Source organism: Saccostrea echinata, unplaced genomic scaffold (assembly GCF_033153115.1).
Source record: "Saccostrea echinata isolate AGI-Se365-2 ecotype Australia unplaced genomic scaffold, CSIRO_AGI_Sech_v1 ptg000001l, whole genome shotgun sequence".
NCBI lineage: Eukaryota > Metazoa > Mollusca > Bivalvia > Ostreida > Ostreidae > Saccostrea > Saccostrea echinata.
The window spans coordinates 40702339-40726909 of record NW_026889750.1 but is presented as its reverse complement, the minus strand read 5'-3'; the positions used below and the strand labels follow the sequence as shown (position 1 = coordinate 40726909).

General features: G+C 32.9%; 2 protein-coding genes across 7 annotated transcripts in view; one reads left to right on the top strand and one right to left on the bottom strand.

Moving 5' to 3' along the window:
* The first annotated feature begins 3114 nt into the window (after positions 1–3114).
* On the top strand, positions 3115–21099 carry LOC133197485 (DNA polymerase nu-like). The gene is made up of 22 exons (XM_061333551.1): positions 3115–3250; positions 3976–4927; positions 5702–5742; positions 6575–6648; positions 6871–7056; positions 7152–7190; positions 7872–7966; positions 8214–8332; positions 8657–8769; positions 9299–9517; positions 9660–9743; positions 10293–10448; positions 11295–11484; positions 14894–14977; positions 15380–15494; positions 15657–15739; positions 15856–15927; positions 18994–19053; positions 19200–19310; positions 19411–19489; positions 20501–20568; positions 20815–21099. Exons 1-22 carry the CDS (start codon positions 3115–3117, stop codon positions 20949–20951), a joined length of 3213 nt encoding a protein of 1070 aa, XP_061189535.1. The 3' UTR covers positions 20952–21099.
* LOC133191725 (nicotinamide/nicotinic acid mononucleotide adenylyltransferase 1-like) overlaps positions 21100–24571 on the bottom strand; it is a 23685-nt gene continuing 20213 nt past the window's right edge. The window contains exon 9 of one of the 6 annotated variants that reach the window (XM_061327478.1): positions 21100–23217. In XM_061327478.1, coding sequence (XP_061183462.1) covers positions 22998–23217 — 220 coding nt within the window. In that variant the 3' untranslated portion in view covers positions 21100–22997. The remainder of the gene's footprint in view (positions 23218–24571) is intronic. The other 5 variants (XM_061327465.1, XM_061327471.1, XM_061327490.1 and 2 more) reach the window with 5 other exon arrangements.

Sequence of the window (24571 nt, the reverse complement as noted above, 5' to 3'; positions counted from 1 at the left end):
AAAGTGGAATACCCCTTAGCTGCAGAACTGTAGCTCTCTGGTTGAGAAAATTCGGACAGTCACACCAGAGTTTGTCTGTCCGAATTTTCCCAACCAGAGAGCTACAGTTTTGCAACTAGAATACCCCAAGATTCTCGACGTGGCATCTCCCTCCCACCCAGTATACCTTTTCAAAAATTATTTTGCGACCATTAGTCATGTAGAGTAGGTCGCAAAAATGTTAAATATGAATTCACCAAGCATCGGACACCCTCCCACTTCAACAAGTTCTATCGATATCGCTACCGACCTAATATTATCAAAATGGAACTTAACATGTAGTATGTGGTTAAAATATAAATTTTTGACACAATCATGTGGGGATGGAGACCAGGGACCTATATACTAGTATATAGGTCCCTGTGGAGACGTACTTCTACATGTACTTCATGCGCGATTTTGAACAAAGTTAGTATTTCTTCCTGCTATAAGCCTGTTGGCTGTGAGTAGAAACTACAATATATATATTATTGGATTTTTTCTGTCGGTAGTGGTATAAATTCAATTCCCCGCGCTTGCGCGGGATTTCATCTAGTGCTAGTAATATGGCAACTCGCGCCTTTGTCATGGGTTATCATCATCTAGTTTAAAGAAATAAATTGAGTCCACTTCTAGTCGTCAAGGGCATTCTTGGTATTTTTATCACAACATGAAAATAAAAATAGGCATCATTAAAAAGTTTAATTCTTCACCTTTAAGACAGAAACAAGTAAAAACACGGGAAGACTCAGGTTCAATGAAAGTTTATTGCTTAAAGGTCATATGAAACAGTTCTTAACACTAGGAGTTTACACTTTAAACGTAAAGACTGGTATGAAAGAAAGTCAAATTATGTTTAGTAAAAATAAATTGCCTTTGCTTAACTGAAAAATGAAGGCCTAAACTTGTCCACTTGATAAATTTGTTACCCGCTTATCGTTGATTTTGTGTTTTTATGACGTCACAAAGACCCATTGATGTAAATAACGCATTAGATCTAATGTAATTTTACCGTATTTTATTGAGTTAATTTTAGTCATTTTTGTGGGTATAAATGTGATTATGTTTTCAGATGAGCTATCTGATTCTAAAACACAGTTTACTCTATTTGAACTAATCGTTAATTAGACACAGCAACTGAAAACGAGAGCTTTTCATCGTAGGATGATCCTGATGAATACCCCGTAGTTCTAAATCAAGATTTTTCTCCTCTAACTATGATTAATTATTTTAAATTAATACTTCAGAGACAAAAGTCTTCTTATTTCTGTTTGATACGTATATGATACATGATGTTTTTTTTTCCATTCCCAGTTAAATTGTATAATTAACAACAAAAAACAGTGTAATTAATTAATATTGACCTGAAGTTTCTTACGACAAAAAATTTAATGGGCATGCAAAATCTGTAAAATAAAGTTGTGTCATATATTGAGAGGGAAAAATATGTAGCTCAAGAGTACCCCCCCCCCTTTTTCCCCCAAATAAACACGGGGATGATAATTAAAGTGGATCAATGAAAAATCGGCATATTTGAATGCGCGCTTTCTGCAATCTGAAACACGAGGACTAATGTAAAAACAATATAGAAATAGGGGTTTATGACGACATCATCGTAATTTTGCTGTCACAAGAAGCACGATTTTATTTAAAAAAAAAAAAAAAAAAAAAAAAATGGCTCGAAACTTACCGGCATTACGAGAGTGTACATGTATATATACATGTACTGTAATGTTACGGTGCTGATACTTCTTACAGTTTGGCTGAGCAATTGCAGTTTGAAAATACTCATACACTTCGTGCATAAATTGATCAGTTAAAAAAATCCATACCCCCATTATTTGCAAGACTGAATCTGAACAATTTTCAAAATTAATATTTTTACAGTTCATTTTTTTTTAAATCAGGCTAATCTGTGTTAAAATAAACTGATACAAATTTCAACAATTCGGTCTGTAAAAAAGTGGATAGAATTTCGTTTAATGTCCGACTTTTTTAAATTATTACTATAATATAGTTACAGTGTTACGTGTACACTGTATATGTACATGTACCAACTTTTTGGTAGGAAAAAAATACGGAGAGAGAGAGAGAGAGAGTCATCGAGACACGGAAAACCAGAGAGAGAAGAGGAAAAGTGATTAAGGAAAGCGAGAAAGCGATGGAATCATTTCATTTCCCATAAATAAATGAAGTCATTTATATGCAGGTTTAGTTTCAATTTTACACACCGCGGTCAATCGAATTCAGCTAGGCGCGTACTACCGAGTACATAGATAGCATCGTCTAATCATGACTTAAAAATTTTAATCAGAAAACAAATCATCAATATTCTTATGTAAGAAATTTATTCAATTGTAAATTATTTGACAGCGTCTATATACAGTTACTCGAGTACAGATCCCCGCTCTTTGTCGTATCGTCTCTGTCGATTGAATTTAAGTGTTGAAGAAAGACAATAAATTACACAAACAAAACATACTAAAATCTTGCAAATATGCAATAGGATGTGAAAAGACACATACTATCTTGTTTGAACATCGTATATTTATGCGACGTTTTCGCCCAAATAATGATATTTCTTAAAAATTATGCTGCAAAAGACAGTTGTATAAAATGTTAGTACTCAATGTAGTGACTGGGTCTTACTGACGTCATAAGCAATGGAGATAAGCCGCACTAGTTGAAGTTCATTTCTGCAGTCAAGTAATTTTGATCCACTCTGCTGCCACTAACTTGCATAAAAAATCCAAAATGTAATTTCAGGCTTATTAAAGTAGCTCAGATGAACTCATTTCCGTATACAACCAAAAATGCTCTGGACATTGTTTCATATGACCTTTAAAGGTATGTGTCTGATGCATGGTTAACACACCCTACATTAGAATACATAGTGAATAATCCTTTAGAAAAAAATCAACAAAGAAATGACAGTTATCACACTTTAATCTGTCCTAAGACTTTTTGTAAAAAGGGCTACAGGTTTGCAATCATACAAACCGAGTTCTATTTTTTTTTTGGATCGGGTGTGGGATGCTAATCACATGATAATCACATGGCTGTGTTTTGCAGACGATTTATTTAACGTACTAAAGAATGAACGAACACACAACTTGGAAACCCTGTATTGCTGCACCAGTTCTGAAAAAGATTTCCTGCTTGTCAGAAGATGCAAGGCGTGTTCTTGGTGCTGTCCAAATGGAGCAAAGAAAGCATTTGTCATATCAGAAAGGTAAAAAATTTTTAAATTAAATATTCTTCTTATTTGATAGAAACATATGTGTTGGCCTAATCGTAAACTGAACAGTAAATTGAGTATAATGATACTTAGAATTTGAGGGGAAAATCTGAACAAATATTACCATTTTTTCCCAATAAATCAAAATCACATGGGTTAACTGTTTCAAGCAGGAGTTGCATATGCTGTATTATATGATATATCCTTTTAGACCTACTTGCAATTTTTTACTTCATTTAAATTTCCAAACTGTTGATGACTCAGGTTGGTGAGGGATGAAAGTCACAGCTTTGATCTTCATGAAGGCATTGCCATTTAACTGTATTTTAAATAAAGAATTAATACAGATAACTGAACAATAAAATAAATGTCTGATGACTTTAAATTTATACAAAATCTACAATGCATTCTTGAATTATTCCAAATGCATGCACTATTTTAATATTCATTTAATAAATATTTTTAGATGTATGATTTAGGTGTAAATGGGTGATGCTACTCATTTACACATACAATGTGTGAATGTACATATCATTTATTTATAAGATATTTTATTTGGGATGATTTTTCATCTCAGATTTCACCATTCCAAACCAAGGTGTGCCTCTCATGCCCTTGAAGCTTCAGTAAAAATTAAGACTGTAATCATTTGGTATATTACTGTTACATGTAAAAGTCTGTTTGATGATTAATTCTGCACTATTTTCTTTTTCTTACAGATGTCTCAAATTACTACAGAAATATTTATGAGAAGAAATTTGATGGGGCTGTCTCAATAAAAGATGCACCTTTAGAAATAAAACCCGAAATACTGTCCTGGGATGAAGGAAGAGAGGGTCAACCATGTGGATTTTCTGAGTCTCTGTCTGAGAAACACAATTTTCATACAGAGAGTGCTCCTTCTGGGGTGAAGAAAGGGATTTTGAATAACGCCAAAGAATATAAACAACAGTTTCATGGTTCTTGCAATGGGCATCAATTGTTTCAGACCAAAAGAAGTGAAAAGCATTGTATTTCGTTATATCAGGGACCACACCAACCTGGGATGTATAGGTCTCTAAATACTAGTCAGCACATGGACTGCAGTACTACACTGTCTTCAGGATGTGAAGGACAGAAATTTGACATAATACCAAAGTCATCAAGGCCAGGTGATATCTGCCAAAATCAGCAGGATGTTTATTTCCACTCTAATAAAGAAAACTCCTTGGATCTGAAGGCAAATAAATTTGAGATGAACCATAAGGGTGCAGATAATGTAGATGGAAGATTTAAAAATAAAAGCCAAGTCTCAGCTGATGATTGCACTCTTTCTCTCAACATGCAACATGAAATATGTGAAAAGCGAATAGAAAGACATAAACATCCAGAATTTAACGAGGGTAGTAATGTTTCAAACCAGTTCTTTAACAATGCTGTCTTGTCTACTGATGATCATGGATGTAAGAGGGATGCTGAAGAGGTTTTGCTCTCCCAACTCCTCTTTTCTCAAGATCCTGATGAAATTGTCAGTGAAGTGGACTTCTCAACAGAAATCTCTGAAAAAGCTGGTCCTGATAGAGAGTCTATTCCAGCTGATGTTGAAATGACTCCATGTGGAACAACTGCTAATAGAAAAAGCACTTTTAGCTCAAAAATTGCAAGGAGATTGTATGAGCAAAAGAAGTGGAGGTAAAGTGTCAGGGTCATTTTGCAAATATACATATACCGGTATGTTAAATGTTTAATTCATAAATGTTCATTCATATTTTAATTGTCTCATGCCTTCACTGAAAGTGGGGGATATTAATGTCTATCTCCATCCATCTGTCTGTTTGTCTGTATTTCTGTCTGTGTATAACACTTTCATTTCTGAATGATATCTTAAAAAGCCTTTGAGATTTTGAAATGAAATTTTATGTATCACTTTTTGTGGCATAAAAAATATTATATTGTAATTCTCAATCTCTTAAGGAAGACTCCTTATTAATAATAATATTTTGGTCAAAAGGTCAAGTTCAGAAAATTCACACAATGCAGAAAATGGTTTCCAGATGATAACTTTAGTTTTCCTTGAGCTTTTTCAATGAAATTATGTATCATTACTCACATTGATTTAAAAAAGATCCTTATTGTTGTTTTGGTCAAAAGGTCAGGATGAGAAATTTATCTTGCATAAAATGGCTAAATATCAAGGTCAGAAATTCATATATTGCATCCATAGTTTTCAGATGATAACTTAAGTTCTCTGTTAGCTTTTTGCAATGAGACTTAAAGTCATGCATGCATTTCTTTAACTTCAAAAAAGACTATTGACTTTAAGGCCTTGGTTGAAAGGTCACAAGGTTGAACGCAGGGGACACAAATTCCCTGAATTAGCTTGTTTGAAATTTATTAAAGTTGCTTTGTAGCTTTGATTTCATTGTGTTATTTAATATTAAAAATCCTTTACATGTCAATTTAAAGACAAGAAAATGAAGAAGATGGGAAAGAACAAAACAAAGGGGGTAAGAATCAAAGAAAAGCATGAAGAGATACATGGTCGAAGATTTTGTAAAGTTGTTTAATATAAAGTTTAAATTCCAATTCTACATGTACCTCTATTTAAGGTCAGATGACTTGTTCCTCAATAAAATGTAATATTCCTCAAGAACTTGTGATTGGTAGGTGAAACACTGCTGTTTTATCAAGTTTCCTCACAAAATTAAAAAATGAGGCACATTACTAGTAAAAATACCAGAGAATGATATTTCCTATTTATCATATACTTAGTAGTAAATATGACGATTCTGCACTCTGTGATACGGGTGACGTCACAATACCCCATATCAAGGACCGCTCTGAAAATCCATATCATGTATCTGACCAGCGCGCAAAAATCCATATCAAACCAGAAGTAAAGTTTAAAAGTTAATTAACTTGATTTTATTTAAATATACACGTAAAATAATTCTTTACTAACATTTGTGGACTTACTTTATTTTCAAAGACCAAATACTGGCGCTATTAGTTTTTAAAGAAAAAGGTCATAAACATGCATGAAACATTCTTCAATGACTTTATATTAACTCGCATATTAAGTGTTTTAAATATAATAATGATAAATAGAATACTACATACTAAAATCCATATCATATGTCATATCAGCCCTTGGGCCCCATTTCAGCCCATGATGTGGATTTTAGTGTGTAATATTCTCTATATATAGTCCTTTTGGATATCACTTCATGGTATATTTATAGTTTACAAAGATAATTCAAGGAAGCATCATCAACCTTAAAATGATAAATGTCAACGAGGCTGCAGATGTTAAATGATTATGTGTGTCTGTTTTTCTAGACAGAAATCCAAAGATAACCCTACCCCAGTATTTTGTACCTTATAAGAAAAAGAAAGAGGAAGGAAAAATTCAGGTAAAATCTTTGTATTTTAATATTAAAATATGCATTGTAACAGACATTTGTTTTAAACGTAGAAAAATTTACAAAAATTTGAATTGCTACATGTAACCTTGAAATATATTCACTTTGTTGGAATTTCAGAATATTAATTTTTGACTTGCGCGATATGGTCAAGATTCTTCCATTGACTGAACTTCTGAAAGTGTCATTAGCCAAATTTATGTTCTTCTCCAGAGTAAATTTAAATCATTGAAGACGCAAGCAGCTTATAGCACTCACAATGTTACAGACATGATAGAGAGTGAAAGAAGAAAAGTGTTTGATAAGTTCCTACAGAGTAAAGAAACAGCAATTACACTTCTTTATACAGACGGAGCAACACAGCTAAGGGAAAGTAAAGCTGATGCTAACAGTGCAAAAGTAACAAAATTGGATTTGCTTTATGTTAAGGTTGATAAATTCAGGAATTGGTGTACATTGGCTTTTTTTAGAGCAGATTTATCTTTACTTTGTAGAAGAAATGCAGTAATATGAAAATGAAAGCCATATCTCAGGTATCAAGATACTTTTTTCTTTGTTCTGAGGGGGGGGGGGGGGGGGGACACTTAAAATTTCTCTCTAGTAATTAGTTTGTCAGATGTATGGCCTATTTTTTTACATACCTGTTTATAAGCATATTTTTGTACAGCAGGTTTCTTTAGCAGGTATAAAATTTGGTGTTTTGCTTGCTCAAAGGTATAACAATAATTTTGGCAGAGCCTTTTTTGGACAGACTTTCACAACAATTAATGCAAACCAGGAGCATAATTTTATATGCTTAAAAGGAGAGTGCTTTAGGTACCTTAGATATGTAAAGAAACACTAAAAACAATAATTCTACATCAGAATAGATCAAATCATGAATTAATGTCATAACAAGTTCAATGCAGACACTTTAGTACATGTACCAGAAAGTGCAGAAAGAGGAACTCTTAAACTGATCAAAGTTATCTGTCTTGGGTTCAGTACTTAAACAAGGGTACACAAGGGTGCAAATTTAGTGTTTAAAATTTTAGTGGGCTACTACAAAACCGCTAAAATAAACCAAAGTTAGCACCTCGCAAAAAAATTCAGCTTTGCTATATGATAAAATTGGTTTAGCTGTATATGAAACAGGAGTCAAATCATTAATGTGTTTGTAGTCCTCTCTTGAACACACTGAATTCTTTAAAGTAAGACTAAACTTGTAACTGTAGGTTTCTGGAGTGTATTTGAAAAGTAAATTGGAGCATGATGTTCTTTATATACCAGCTCTACAAATAATGGATGCATCAGTCCAAGAGCAGATTGAGTAATTTACATGTTCATTTCTATTTGTTTGAAACATAATTACATTGTAGTATGAAAAATATTTACAATACTTATAACATTTTTAATAAACTTGTGAAGTTTTAAAAAAAATAATAACATATCTGCACATGAACATTCACAATACTGTATATTTAACAAACGGAAATGTCTTCTATTTGCTTACTGATGTAGGCCTTTTCAGTGAACAGAGAATGTCATTTTACAAAAGACATTTGATTTTTTTCTAGTTACTTTTTTAAACAACTATTGAACAGTGGAGGTAGAAAAGTATGTTTTGGTGCAAAAGATTTTCTAATTGTCATGGTGAGATGCCTGGAGAAAACTTATGACGACAATCCACAGAAAGGTTTGCTGATTTATATTTCACATAGCTGTAGTAGAACTAATTTTATATGAAACAGACCACAAGAGTAGAAAAGGAAACGGTGGTGTGCATTTCTCATAAGTAGCAGAAAATATTAAGAAGTGATGCTTTTCACCAAAAGAAAAAATTGAGAAGTAAAATTCTTTGTAATATTTTCACTTATTTAATACCCAATATGCATACATATGTGTGTAATGTCACATCATTCAAAAGATATCAAAAAAAAAAAAATTGGGGGGGGGGGGGGGGGTCAAACATTTAAGGAAGCACAATTAAATCCAGAAATAGAGTTGATCTCTTTTGTAGATGTTCTGGCATCAACTGTTTGGGATCCAGTTGTTGCTGAATGGTTATTAAATCCAGATAAATCATCATCAACCTTTCAACAAATGCTCAACAATTATGGAATACAAAACAAGGTTTGTTAACTTAAAATATTTTAGTTCATCAGGTCTGATAGCTCAAGTAAACTCTTCTAATCAAACTTCATCTTTTGTCCATCTGTAAGTCTTGAACTCCTTCTCAGTAGGGCATCCTAGAATGAAGAGAATTCAAGTTTGTTTAACTGAAAGGTAAACAAGGCCAAAAGAGAGTTTACTAATAAAATTTGGATGGATTTGTACAAAAATTCTTGGGCTACTGTACAGGCATCCCCATGCTGAGTAGTTTATAATTATTTTCAGGGCATGGCCTATAAATATGGGTTTTCATCAGACTCAACAGCATGTAGGTTTTAATTTTCTACCTGGAAATTAATGTAAAGGAAATATTCATAAAAAATATTTTCAAAGAAACAACTAAGCCAGAAATGAGACTTGCTTAGGTGTTACTGCCCATTGTTTTTTTGTTTTGTTTTTTGTTTTGTTTTTTTTTTTTTCATTTTAAATGCTTACAGTTACATTTAAATTATGTATTTGTATTTAATAATTTCAACTTTTTTTTTTGAAGAAAATGTCCATTGATAACCTTGGAGATAATGCCTTCTCTGAAGATTTAGACTTATTGTTGGAACTGATGCAAAGGCAATTCCAAACACTTTGCTCTAAAAGTCTGATGCAGTTATTTCTTAATGTGGAGATAAAATTGACACCTATCTTAGCAGTTATGGACACCAGAAAAGTCAAAGTCCATACAGACACCATGCTTAAATTCTCTGAAATTTTACAGGTACAAATTTTCATTAAGAAGTACTGTAAAGCTGAAAAATAAAATTGCATGCTGACTGAGATCTATCAAAGTTTCAAACCAGTCTGTTGCTTTGTGAGGTTTTATAACAAAATTCTATATTTAAAATAACATTTTCTTGTAGAGGAAAATGGAATCTTTAGAACACAAAGCACATGAAATTGTGGGACATTCCTTTACCATCAACAGTCCAGCTCAGATTCGGCAGGTCAGAGGTTTGAAAAATTGCTCTGACATTGAGATTGTAATGTTGTATACATTTTTTTCTCAATTCAGTATGTTGTATAAAAATATAAAAGTCTATTAATTAAAAAAAGAAAAAAAATATTTCATGATCATGCATATTTAAGGACCCTCTATTAACACTGCACATTAAAGATTCTAATTCTGTGTTATTTTTGCAGTTAGAGTAACCTAAAATAAAATAAATTGAAATCTGCAATATATTACTCAATTTGGAATCGATCTAATCATTCATTAGGCCATGATAGATTAATTGAATTTATTTGCATGTATTTTTCCACATCTGAGTAAGCAACACTTATTTTTGTTCATCAATATCTCTTTGTCTTTGAATAACTTTCCTTGGGTTAAATGACTGGTATTATATGCTCGAAACAAAATACATGTAGATAAACTCGGTAAGTACATGTACTTTAAATATGTTATAATTTTCTCAATGTCCATCAAATATTTTTCATAAGTGTATAGAGGGTCCTTAAGAAAGATTTATATGTGAGTATATACACTTTATTAGGTCCTTTTTGAAGAACTGAAGCTGCACACAAAATTATTGGGCAACACAAAGCTTGCCAAAACAGCAGTGGGACACCAGTTGTCAACCTCGGAATCCGTACTAACACAGTTGATAGAACTACACCCTCTCCCTGCTGTCATATTGGAGTACAGACAGGTAGTACATGTAATTATACATGTATATGTACAACTTTTAATTGATAATATTTAAACAGTTGTAATCTGATCTGTACCTGGCCTTTTCGGCACAGGTGAATGCACATCAGCATTTGCCTGCTTCCAAAGCCAGGAATTCATCTACTCTTATTCTGACGTGTAATGTTTCATATTGAAACGTACATGTGGTTGACAAGAGATTTGCTTTTTTTTTGATCAAACTAAATATAGGTATTTTTTATTATATATAATTCATCATCTATAAGAAAAAAAATAGTTTTAATATTTTATTAAACTTATTCATATGTTCAAATTTTTACATATTATGAAATAAAATAAACTTTATACTTTTGATTTGCTCAAGAATTTATGATATGTTTTTAATTGTATAAGATTTAATTGTATAAAGTGCATTTAGTAGTTTTTTCTTCCCTTTTTATGGAATAAAAGCTTTGATCAGAGTTACTGTTCCTCCCAAGATCCATTTGATTGTGAACTTTTTATCCTTTTCAAAGACATTTTTCAAGTAAAATTTTCAGTGTTGTTGAAAAATGTTACCATTTTTATTTCATATTAAAACACTGTTGTTCAAAACATGAGTTTAATTTATGCTTTAGTTTATAACTTGATTTCAATCTTTGCTGAAACGCATTAAAAGGGGGACAACTCCTGATAATACTAAGTTTATTTGATACTTCAATTTGACGTTTTATTTACTGAGAGCTAGTTTGGAAGAATGACTGACATGTCTACTTATTTGAAATTAGATTGAATTTATATGCACTTTGAAAATATCAGTTTTATGAAAGGAGTGAAGAGCAGAAATGAAGTTACAATTATTTTTTAGCTTCAAAAATTGAAATCCACATATATAGATGGAATGATGAGTGCCGTTGTGGATGGGTACCTTTCAACACATTGGGACCAAACCTCAGCAGCAACTGGTCGTCTTTCATCACACTCTCCCAACATACAGGCCATCCCTAAAACTTCCAGCTTAATCTCTGTCAACAGTACAACCAAGCAATGCGTTGATGGTAGGAGTTACCTATGTAGTTGTCATGCTCACGCAGCCTTGCTGAGTGCAATATGCCTCCACAATATTATATTTACAATATGATAAAAACTTTTAGCCATTTTACCTATTCTTAATATAACACACAAAGTAGATTATCGTAGCTCCAATTGAATGGAGAACTTGAATCTTATAACACTACAAAAGAATTAAGTTGTGCATAATTTTTTAGCCTTGTCATTAATTAAAACAATAAAAATCAATTAATTTAAAAAGTATTCATTAACTTTGGTAAAAATGTGGCACCATTTTCTTCCAGACTAATTTTTTTTGAATTCACATCCAGAGTCATAGTTGAATACATATACAGTTGAACTTCAGTATCTGAAAATTTTGATCACATACATTGATATCTTGAAGTGAGTTCAAAAACCCAATCACTCTTTTAGGTATCCTGAGTCACTCAGGTGACCTATTGCTATCTGCTTTTGTCTGTTGTTGTGCATTGTGCATCATGCATTAATAATTGAAAATTTTCAGCTTCTCTGAATAAAACTACTGAACCAATTTCAACCAATTTTGGCATATAGCATCTTTGGTTAAAGGGGAACAAAAATTTTTGATTTCATGGTTCTGTCTCCCTGGGGCCTGAGGGGTGGTGCTAAAAGCATCAAAATTAATGCAATATTTAAAAATCTTCTTTTCTCCTGGACATCAAGCAGTCAAACTGTTGGCATGATAGTAATGAGCATTGGAACCCAACCAAAACTAAAATAGTAAAATTCATGGCCCCAGGGTCAGAGATTCTGGGGATAGGGAAGGGCTCTTTGGGTCATATAGTAAAAAATACATAAATTCACCTATAATAAATCATTTACTAATGTCAATAAGTTTTGGGGTTATATAGGCATCACCTTGTCCGTCTGTTTTTACAATCTTGTCCGGGCTATAACTTTGTAATGGAGAATCATTGGAAGCTCATACTTGATACAGAGATTGCTTATATCCAGAGGAAATGTCTTATCTTTCACCCAAGGTTATTCAGGCAAATTCAAGGTCACTGGCAGAAAAAGTATAAAATTCTTGTCCAGGATTTAACTTTGTATTGGAGAAAGATTGGAAGCTTATACTTGGTACAGAGATTGTTCATGACTAGAGAAAATGTCCTGACCTTGACTCAAGGTCATCTGGCAAGTTCAAGGTCAAAGACAGAAAGATATGAAATTCTTGTCTGGGCTATACTTAGTAACTTAGCAATGGAGAATCATTGAAAGCTCATACTTGGCACAGAGATTATTTATGATCAGAGAATATGTCTTGACCTTCAACCTAGGTCATTCTGATAAAATCAGGGTCACTGACAGGAAAAGTATAAAATTCATGTCCCGGTTAATTTTGTAATGGAGAATCACTGAAAAGGTCATACTTGGTACAAAAATTGCTTATGACTTGTGGGTGTGTTTGGACTTGATGGAAAGTCATTCAGGAAAGTTCAAGGTCACTGTCAAAATTAAGTATAGAATTCTTGTCTGGACTGTAACTGTGTATGGAGAATCATTGGAAGTTCATACATGTACTTGGAACAAAAAATTTTTATGACTTGAAGGTCTGTCATAACCTTGACTCAAGGTCATTCTGGCAAGTTCAAGGTCACTGGTATAAAAAGTGTAAAATTCATGATAATTCTAGAATTTTCTAATGGAGAAACATTTGATGTCCATATTTTACTAAATGATTACTGATGACCAGATTAGGGCTGTATCAATATATTGATATATCGATAAGTATCGATATTTAAGAATGTATCGTATCAAAAAAATAACTTCCAATACGTATTGGGCAGGCAGTTTTTCTTATAATTCTTTGAAAAAGTTGAGAATTTCAATCATCAAAGATTATATTCAACTGTTTTTAATTAAAACTGATCAGTAATGATATAAACATGAAGGAGACACGTACCACACAATAAATAAGTATGACAAAATAACTGGATAACTATATTTTAACATGTTGGGTTATCAGTCGTTAAAAAGTTTGAATTTGAAGAGTATTTTGTAATGACAGTGAGACAAAAACTTAGAAATGGGTTATAAAACAGCAAGATTTTATAAAATCTATGCAATAAATGAGTTGCAAGACTTTTTTATAGACTTGGTAAAAAATCCAATATATAGCATATCGCTGTATAAAATATCGTATCGTATTGTATCGAAATTTTTGCTCAATACACAGCCCTAGACCAGATGAGGTCATCTTTAAAAAAAAATGTTTGCTTGCCCTCTCCCATTTCAGGATTAAAAAAACTAGGTAGGTAGGGTTTTTTTTTTTTAATTAAAAAATACTATCAAATATGAAGTTAAAGTAGTTCTTAATAGGATGAGAAAAAATTTTTTGAATGACTATAAAAAATAATTGCTTCCTGGGGGTTAAAAAAGTTTTGAGTTGGGCTGTTTTTATTTACCCGGTAGTCAGAGAGGGCAAACAAACATTTTCTTTTTTTTTTTTAAAGATGGCCTGATGTTTCATTTCTTTAACCAAGGTATTTTTGGCAAGTTTAAGGTCACATTTACAAAATTTGAATGGACACTTATAAAAAAAAATGCACACATGTATCATTTTGTGAGCTCTATCACAGTACCTCTAGTTAAGTTTCAGTTTATTTTGTGTTATTCTATATTGATCCTTTACAGTGTTTTATTACACTCTGGTGACTGTTAAGGCCCCTGGGCCTCTTGTCTACCTATGTACAGGGTGTTTCATATTACCTGTCCCCATTACAGTTGGCTGTTTAACCTTTAATTTAAATCATTTTTTAAAAAAATAAAATACGGTCTAAAGAAGAAGGAAAAATATACACCATAAAATTTTTTTTACCTTTGATATCCTGAATTCTTGGATATCTCAAAGTTTCTCTCAGTCCTATCAGGTTTAAGATAAAAAGGTTTGACTGCCCTAGGCCAAGATAAATAAATTGTGTGTTTCCTATTCCAACCTGAGAAAAAATAGGGTAGGTAGGTAAGGAAAACATTTTATTTTAACATTTTATCGTTTAAAGTTCAACAGGGAAATCCCTGTCAAAACATTTCCGATTTATTTGCATATAGGATATGCATTTTCTAAAACACAGAAGTGATCAAGATTAGGATTTCTAATGGTGAAACAGATTTGTTTACTTCCAGAGAGATATTTGCAGATAAATTTTTCAGGGTTGACTCATATATTTAAGGGTCGGTCGGAGAACCAGAAACACACAATTTATTTATATAGGCCTTATATTTCAATTCTGTATAATGAAAAAAGGTACAAGTATTACTTTGATGTATCTAAATATCTTTGTGTGGTGCTAGTCTCTGTCATATTGAATAGAATCTGACATATTACTGATGAAGGACCAAAGATATTGCATTTAATTAAGTCTTTATAAATTTTAGGCAATGAAACTGGAGAGAAAAGTGTGGAGATATTTGCCAGAGACTCTTTTATAAGTCATGATGGGTGGTCATTTCTTTCTGCAGGTACAGGAATTTAAAAAAAACACTAATTAGTAATGCTAATATTTTGTGAAAATGACCCTTGAATAGTTTATTTCTTGTACAAAATGTACAAAGAACTATGCGCACACAAACTCGAGATTGCCGCCTACATTTTACACACATTTAATTCTACATTAATGGCAGTTTGGCTATTAAAACTTTTTTTGAATGCAAAGAAGAGTTCATTAGTTATTGATTAATAATTTTAATACCAGTGTCAAATAGTTAATTGCTGTTAAATACAGCTCAAGATATCTTTAAAATATTTTCCATTTTTCATTGATTTTTTCCTTGCCTTCCTTGCCTTCCTTGCATTTATTCATTTGTAATTATGTTTTAATACTTAAGAAATTTCTTTGAGGAGATATTTTAATTTTATTGCAGATTTTCAGCAAATAGAATTGAGACTGCTGGCTCATTTGGCCAATGATTCAACACTTTTAAGACTGTTCAAAGACAATGATTCCAAAGACATATTTGTAGAGCTTACAGCCCAGTGGTAATCATTTGTTCATTACATGCACTTCATCTCTAGTTAATAATTGATTAATAAGTGAGTGCTTACTACTCATTTTGATAAGTTTGAAAATCCTGTGGTATTAAGACTTTTCCGGCATAGGTTCTACCTTATTAAACCTTTTAATTCACATTGTTTGAACAGGCTAAGAAAGTCGCAAGCAGATGTTACCTCATCAGAAAGAGAACAGACAAAGAGAATAGTTTACTCTGTCATGTATGGTGCAGGTAATGATGCAAAAGAGGTGTTTTTAATACACTTGCTGGAGATACTAACTTTACAGGTAGTAAGTCATATTAAATACGTACTGAAATCTCTTTCGTATATCTTGTATTTCTTGTAGGAAAAGAAAAGTTGGCAGAGTACTTGAAGATCACACCTGCAGAGGCTAAAAATATTATAGATAGCTTCTTGGGTAAATTATAATCACACACACACACATCATTTATGAAAAATCATATTACACATGCCATATATCTGTATCATACCATATATGTTAGTTGAATATTTTTCAGAAAATTAGGTTAGATTTTGCCTTAATCAGCTTGACATTCCACTGTTTCTTGCAGCATTTTTCAGATTTTTTATTTAAACTAATTCTGCAAAGAGTCTCTATTTAGGTCACCTGAGTCACTCAGGTGACCTATTGCTATCCGTTCTCGTCCGTCGGCATGCGTCGTGCGTCGTGTGTTAACATTTGAACATTTTTAGCTTCTTCTCTGAAACTGCTTAACCAATTTCAACCAAATTTGGCATATAGCATTTATGGGTAAAGGGAAACAAAAATTGTGAATTTCATGGTCCCTGCCCCCCCTGGGGCCTGAGGGGTGGGGCTAAAACCACCAAAAATAATGCAATCTTTAAAAATCTTCTTCTTTACTCCAGGACATCAAGCAGTCAAACTGTTGACATCATTGTAATAAGCATTAAGCCCTCTATCAAAATTGTGAAATTCATGGCCCCAGGGTCAGGGGTTCTGGCCCCAGGGTGGGGCTATATAGATCATATAGTGAAAGTGCATTATTTCTTTGAAAATCTTCTTCTCTGCTCCTGGGTATTAAATAAAGTAACTAAGTACATAGTTATGATGAGCAAGAGTGCCTCTTCCGAAATTGTGAAATTCATGGTCCCAGGGTTAGGGGTTCTGGCCCCAGGGTGGGGCTGTATAGATCATATAGTGAAAGTGCATTATTTCTTTGAAAATCTTCTTCTCTGCTCCTGGGTATTGAATAAAGTAACTAAGTAATAGTTATGATGAGCAAGAGTGCCTCTTCCGAAAATTGTGAATTTCATGGCCCCAGGGTCAGGGGTTCTGGTGTTAGGGTGGGGCTCTATTGATTATATAGTGAAAATGCATTAATTCTTTGAAAATCTTCTCCTGTGCTCCTGGGTATTAAATAAAACAACTAAGTACATAGTTATGATGAGCAAGAGTGCCTCTTCCAAAATTGTGAAATTCATGGCCCCAGGGTGGGGCTATATAGATCATATAGGGAAAGTGCATTATTTCTTTGAAAATCTTCTTATCTGCTCCTGGGTATTGAAGAAAGTAACTTAGTGCATAGTTTTGAAGAGCCAAAAATTTGAAATTCATGGCCCCAGGGTCAGGGGTTCTGGTGTAGGGGCAGGGCTCTATTGATTATATAGTGAAAATGCATTAATTCTTTGAAAATCTTCTTCTCTGCTCCTGGGTATTAAATAAAGTAACTAAGTACATAATTTTGAAGAGCAAGAGTGCCTCTTCCGAAATGTGAAATTCATGGCCCCAGGGTCAGGGGTTCTGGTGTCAGGGCGGGGCTCTATAGATTATATAGCGAAAAAGCATAAATTCTTTGAAAATCTTCTTCTCTGCTGCTGGGTATTAAATAAAGTAACTAAGTACATAGTTATGATGAGCAAAAGTGCCTTTTCAAAAATTTTGAATTTCATGGCCCCAGGGTCAGGGGTTCTGGTGTTAGGGCGGGGCTCTATTGATTATATAGTGAAAATGCATTAATTCTTTGAAAATCTCCTTCTCTGCTACTGGAGATTATTTAAACAAACTAAGTGCATGGTTATGATGCATAAGGATGCCTTTTTCAAAAATTGTGAATTTCATGGCCCCAGGGTCAGGGGTTCTGGTGTTAGGATGAAGCTCTATTGATTATATAGTGAAAATGCATTGATTCTTTGAAAATCTTCTTCTCTGCTACTGGAGATTATTTAAACAAACTACTAAGTGCATGATTATGAAAGGCAAGGATGCCTCTTCCAAAATTTTTAAATATATGGCCTCACTTTTGGGGGTTCTTGAGGAAGGGGGGGGGGGCTCTATTGATTATATAGAGAAAAAGCATTAATTCTATTAATTAATCATTAATTAATCCTGTCTGCTCCTTAGCGTTGAGCTGATAATTAAATTGCTTAGCTATGATGAAAATTGGAGCTTCGAACAGTATTTTTAAATCTTGTGGTCATAGGGTCAGGGGTTCTGGCATAAGGAGGGGGGGGGGGCTTTTGATAATATAGTGGAAAAGTGTTAATTCTTTGAAGTCCATAGTTATGATGATGAGGGTAACTCTTCCAAATTCGTAAATTTCTTGACCCTTGGGTTCTGGTGTTAGGGTTGAATCTGCAGTGAAAATGCATTGTACCTGTGAAATTCTTCTCTGCTTCTGGGCATATCGGAAGAAAACTGAGTAAAAGTTTAAATGATATAAGTAAGTGTATTTCTACCAGATTTTTGAACATCTGGACCATTTGTCTAAGCATTCTAGTCCTAGGCAGGGCTCTATTAATTTGTATTCTACTGAGAGAAGTTATTCCCCTTTTCCATTCACCTTTGATAATTAATCACTGTAAATAATGTATTTGAAAGGTTAATAGAATAAGATTATTATGCAAGAATGTTTATCATATAATTCAGGAAGTATTTTCTTAGTTTTAATAATCAGGTAGACCTGTAAGTAATAGAAAAATAAAAATGAGACAAAAATAACTTATCTTATTAAAAGTTCTTCAAAGACCATAAGAGAGGTCAATGCTAGAGGTGCATGGTGATAGTGTTACATGTAAGTGGGGGACAGATTAGAACTTAAGTTGATACTGAATACTAGACTAATTATTTTGCTGATCCTGATCTTCCTACTTCTCTTGCTTTAGGGCAACAAAGCTTCATCTATCAGTGTATTTAACTTCTAAATTGTTGTATTATACTCAGGTGACCATTAAGGCCCTTGGGCCTCTTGTTTATTATGTAAATGTATTTATTGTGTATCATTTGGGAAAGTTCAAGTTCATTGGCAGAAAAAGTATATACCGGTAACCCGAGTCTGTTTATGATCAGAAATGACCACTGTGGGGGCATTTGTATTTCAGTTTATTGTTGAGAAAAATATACTGAATTTTATATTCCTAGGCTTAATGGTTGTTTTGTAAATTAATAATTTACCAAGATACAGTTGGTTTTTGTAAATACATACATATAAAAATTCTTTCACAGTTTCCTTTCCTGCTGTTAATCATTTCTCCAGGAAATGTATTGAATTTTGTCGGCAAAAAGGTATATCGTGCATATTTGATTTCTGTTAATATCTACAATTTTTTTCTTGTGCTCCATTATTATTGTAATGTACATGTACATGTTTTTTAAACTTAAGACTAGGAATGAAAATATATACAATTCTAATATTAAATTATATCCAACAGGCTACACAGAATCTATTTTCAAAAGGAGGAGAATAATCCCAAACATTACCCACCCCTCCCCACCACTTAGAGCTCAAGCTGAGAGGAAGGCTGTCAATTTCTGTGTTCAAGGTAAAAAAATATTGTTTTGTAAATTGTTAATATTGTAAATTGTAATATTTAGGTTAGCAAGAGATTATTGTTTAGCTTGAATTTCAGTAATATATTTTAGGTTCTGCTGCTGACTTATGCAAAGCAGCAATGCTTCAAGTGGAACATACACTACTTCAACATTCAGATCTTCAAGTAAGGTATGAATTCCTTGACCTCAGTTTGGCTTATTAGCTCACCTGAGATGAAGGCTCAGTGAGCTTTTCTGATTGAAGGGTAGGGCAGGGCATAACATGGGATCAAAGTTTATTCTAGGAGTGCATAGGAAATATCTTTAAAAATCTCTCAAGAATAGCAAAGCCATGATTAGTCATATTAATATAGAATCATCCTCAGGCAGATTATAATTGTTCAAATCATGGCCCAAGGGGGTAGGGCAGGACCACAACGGTGGAAGAAAGCTATTCATAGACATATATGTGAAATACAATCAAACCTCGGTTATCTTGAACTCGATGGGATGGAGAAAATACTTTGAGATATCTGAGGATTCAAGATATCCAGGGTGAAATACCTAAGGAATAAGCATTTGGGACTTCCAAATCACTTCAAAATAACCATGATATTCAAGATATCAGTGTTCGAGATACCGAAGTTCAACTGTATCTTTAAATTTCTTTTCTTCAAGAATAACAAAGTCATGATTAGTAATGTTAATATAGAAGCATCCTCAGGTAGTGTAGATTCAAGTTTGTTCAAATCATGACCCCCTTGGGGTTAGTTTAGGACCATTTGTATATTTAAACTTTTCAATAATGAACTGATATCTGCTTTTCTCTAGCCAAAGTGCTCAGGTGAGCGATGTGGTCCATGAGCCTCTTGCTTTTGTAAAAGTACACATTCCGATGGTAATTTTTTTAAAAATGGAACTTAGGCACATTTTACCAGTAAGGCACCAGGATTTTTTTTTAATATAACAGTATTTTAACAATTATTAAATTTGTCCATTCACTTTCTAAGACTGAAGATAGATACATCTAAGATCAAAACCATATGAGTGCACATATAAAATGTTTTGTATGCTCATATGTACATTGCTGCCATTTATAATTACCTATGAAAGTCAATTCAGGAGCCTGGAGGTTGCTCACTTGATATCTTTAAGGTGAAGGTCACTCCTTTTCATTTATTAATGGAGACATTTGTTCCAGACTTTTGGTTCAAATTCATGATGAACTGCTGTTTGAAATACCAGATGAGCATATTTTAAGAGCTGGAGGTATGATTTTTTTAAAGGTTTTTCAGGATAATTTCAGAATGAATGTGTATCTCAGAATAAAAGTACACTGATATACATGTTTATGTATCAGTGTTTCGCTTTCAACTGAAACTTGTCTTTTCTAAAAAGGATGCTGATCTTTTAAGTTTTCTTTTATATTGATTGAGTACTTTGTAGTTAACTATCATTTAGCATGTTTGCTCTTTTGGAGAACTTGAGTGCATGGTTTCTTTATTATTTAAACAGCTTTGATAAAGTCTGTGATGGAAGACAGTGAGAGACTATGTGACAGCTTTGTACAGCTACGAGTTCCTATTAAAGTGACAATGTGTGTTGGGAAGACATGGGGTCACATGTCCCCCCTACCAAACACAAGCTCTTAGAGACAACTCTTCCACTTATCGCTTATCTTCAGAGTGATTGAATTCAAGTGATATGGTTCGTTTAAACTGATAACATTTTCAGAATGGTTTCCATATAAGTACACAATATATGTATAAACAACAAAATATCTGAAAATATAAAATAAAATACAAACTCAATTTTTTTTTTTTATTAAATCTATTGATTCACCTAAAGCTTAATCTTAATTAACATTGTCATACTTGAATACAACAGCTATATAGAAAATCAGTCTCTCCTATGGCTGAAGTCAGTAACGTCATATAGTGTAAACATTGTATAATATCTGTAGGTAACAATTAGGCCATCTTTAAAAAATTGTTTGGTTGCCCTCTCCCGACTGACTGGCTAAAAATGGCCTGACTCAACAATTTTTTCAACCTCCAAGAAACTTATTTTTTTTATGCATTCCAGAAAATAGATTTTGAAAATTCAGCATTGAGGTTGAAATTTTCTGGTGGAAAAAAAATTCCCATCTACCTACTGACCCAATTTTTTCAGCCTGAGTCGGGAGAGGGCAAACAAACATTATCTTAAAGTTGGCCTTATAATTAACATAAAATAACATTAAAATATGTAACATGTAACACATATTTGTCATCACAGCCTTGTACATCTTACTTGGTACATACGTAATTGCCATAACAAGCACAATTATGGTATTGTACCTACATTCATGTGCTCATACCAGATAATTTTCTTTAAACTTTGCTTTCATTCACTTAGTTGATTTCATTTCACAGCATTTTATATTTTAAACTTCAAAGAACACATAATGTAACATATGTTTATATATGGACACTGCTAAACTAGCTACAATACATATAAATACAGAGTGCACATATAGCAATAGAATATTTATTTAACAAATAATTGTTGGCGAATATACCCTGATAGTTGAGAGATTTTGTTGGCAAGTAAAAACCAAGCCCGAAGGGTGAGGTTTTATTTGCCAACAAAATCTCAAGACTGAGGGGTATATTCTCCAACAATTCCGACAACAAGGGAATTATTTCTATTCTAATATTCTAATATTTTAAACTTCTCTATAGAGAAATGCAGAAGCTAGATTAGGATGTCATCAGAAGTGTCTCATGATGTCACAATTGAACGCTATCCTCGTTTATTTGTATCTCAAGCATTAGAAAAAGTGCAATGTTTTGGAACCCAAAGTAAATTTTTGCCCACCAATTTGCGTCACAATGAAAAGTTGCCTCTATCCTTTTCCTAGTGAAGGCAGTCAAAATTAGAGGAATATACCGATTTAAAATTATTGATAATTTGCTGATGACATTTGTGATTTATTGGAGAATAATGGCCATGGCATCTCCTTGATCTTTGTGATAACCATGGTAGAATTAAGAATTCTTGTCAGTTGGATTGCCAGAAGTCACTTTGAGTAAAATTGTTCATAGATAATCTATAGGAAGTACCTTGTGATACACTGTGTATCACAAATCCTAACATACAATATGAAGGTATCTCTATACTATACTACAAGGAAAAAAATCATCCCCATAATTGATATGTAAAACAACTACCGACCATTTTCTGTTTCAGTATTCAAACTGTTGTCACAATTCACTTTTTTCCATGATGCACTGTGTATTAGCCCTCAACCAATATCAGCCCTCAAGCCTTCAGCCCTTCAGCTGATATTGGTGACTCGGGCTGATACACAATATGTGATATGGAAAAAGGAATGTATTATTCTTTATGTATTTCATTACCCCACTAAAAATCTTAAAGTTATGAAAGTACTAAGTACAGTAAAAAAATATGCATTGTACAAATAGATTTTACTTGAACATAATTTCCTAATTTTTGTCCCTTTCAATGTAACAATAATGTACATGCTTTTTGAAAATGTACATGCTCCTGTTGCATTTCATAATTGATAAAAAGAGATCTGTTCCACATTCATTAATAGTGAAACACGAAAAAACATCTCTTAAAGCATGTATTACGTTGAAAAAAAAATTGCTTCAAAATCACTTACAAACAGATTGTTTCACTTAATTAGAACGTCAAAACAAAGAAAATACACACAAATATTCACAAAGGCAAAAAGTAAGCACTTTTAGAATGTTTAATTTGACATTAGGGCTGAGCAGAACAGGGGTAAATATTGCAGTCATAGTAGACAATGTTACCACAGTACATAGCGAGTCTTTGGGTTTTGACAAAAGCAAATATTCATTGGTTTTCCACCCGGCGATGTTGGAACATCCCCTGTCGAAAGCTGTACTGAAAAAGAGGCCAGCACAGAATATTATTAATGGCTTCTTAGAGCTGTTTTAATGCTTTAATTTTTTTTTTTGGCAGTCCTTGTAAAATTCTTAATGTTGGTGAAAATTGTAAAAGTAAAAAAAGTGATAATTATTATAATGAATATTTCATAAATGTTAAGTTTTTCATATACAATACATGTATATATAAACACATTATAAAACAATTTGTTCTGTAAATTGTAGCATGTAAACTTGAGCAACTTATGTAAAATGAACACAGATCTCAGCAGTATTTAAATTTACACATCTCTTTAAGTTTTATATGTAGATCTATATGTCATTGCTTGTCACATTGACACTAAGTAAATTTAAGCAGGTGGTGATGAATATTGATAGTATGCAAATATTGGTGCAATAATGTATTGTGTTTAACATTTACTGATTCATTGTCATTTAGACCATTTTGATGTGCTCATCAACTGTATAGGTGTAAATTGTTTTTTAATTTTGTATACAGTGTACATGTAATATAGCTCCAACCAGTACAAAGGGAAACAATTTCCTGAAAGTTGTATTTACATCATTTGAGCATGTGACTAAGATTAAGTAGGCATTAACTTTATAGGAAATACAAAATGATTATCTTACTAACTACAATAACTCATAGGAAGTTATGTATAGTGCTGATCATGATAAATGCATGTGCATTACTTTGCCTTCAGTTTTTCAAGATGTGATATACATAAAGCTAATCAAGCTGTGTTTAATTTGGTTTCAATTAAATGACCCTACATTTATTTCTCTAGTATATTGTATATGCAATATAGGAAAAGGTTATTTTGTTTTGTACTTTTTAAAGAGGGACACTAAATAAAAAAATGTGGTCATGCACTTCGTTTTTGTGTCAGTTATACATATTAATTAATTAATGCATAAATGTATATAGCTGTATGTGTATAAGGTTGTACATGCAAGGTTGTCTCTAAGACCCGGGGAATTTCCCTGCTTATAATGACATTATCCCCCGGTTACTCTAGTATTTTTCCTCAACCCCAGGTTAGGAGAGGAACCCCAGATCCCCTTCTACTTTTTGAGTGTTCCCTGCTACTTCAGTTCTTTGGGACAACCCTGACATGGTACATCTACATGTATAAAGATAAAAATGCAAAGGGCCGGCCGGGCCATAGAACTCAATATGACAGCAAATGGTAATATTAATTCTATCTTGGTTGACAGGTGGATTACACTAACTACTTAGTAACTGTAAAAGCAGTATTTTGGCTTTTCAGTCTCATATTGCACAGTAATACTTATATCTATATTATGTGCTGAATACAAAACTTTGATTTGAGCTGTAAGCAAAATCCATG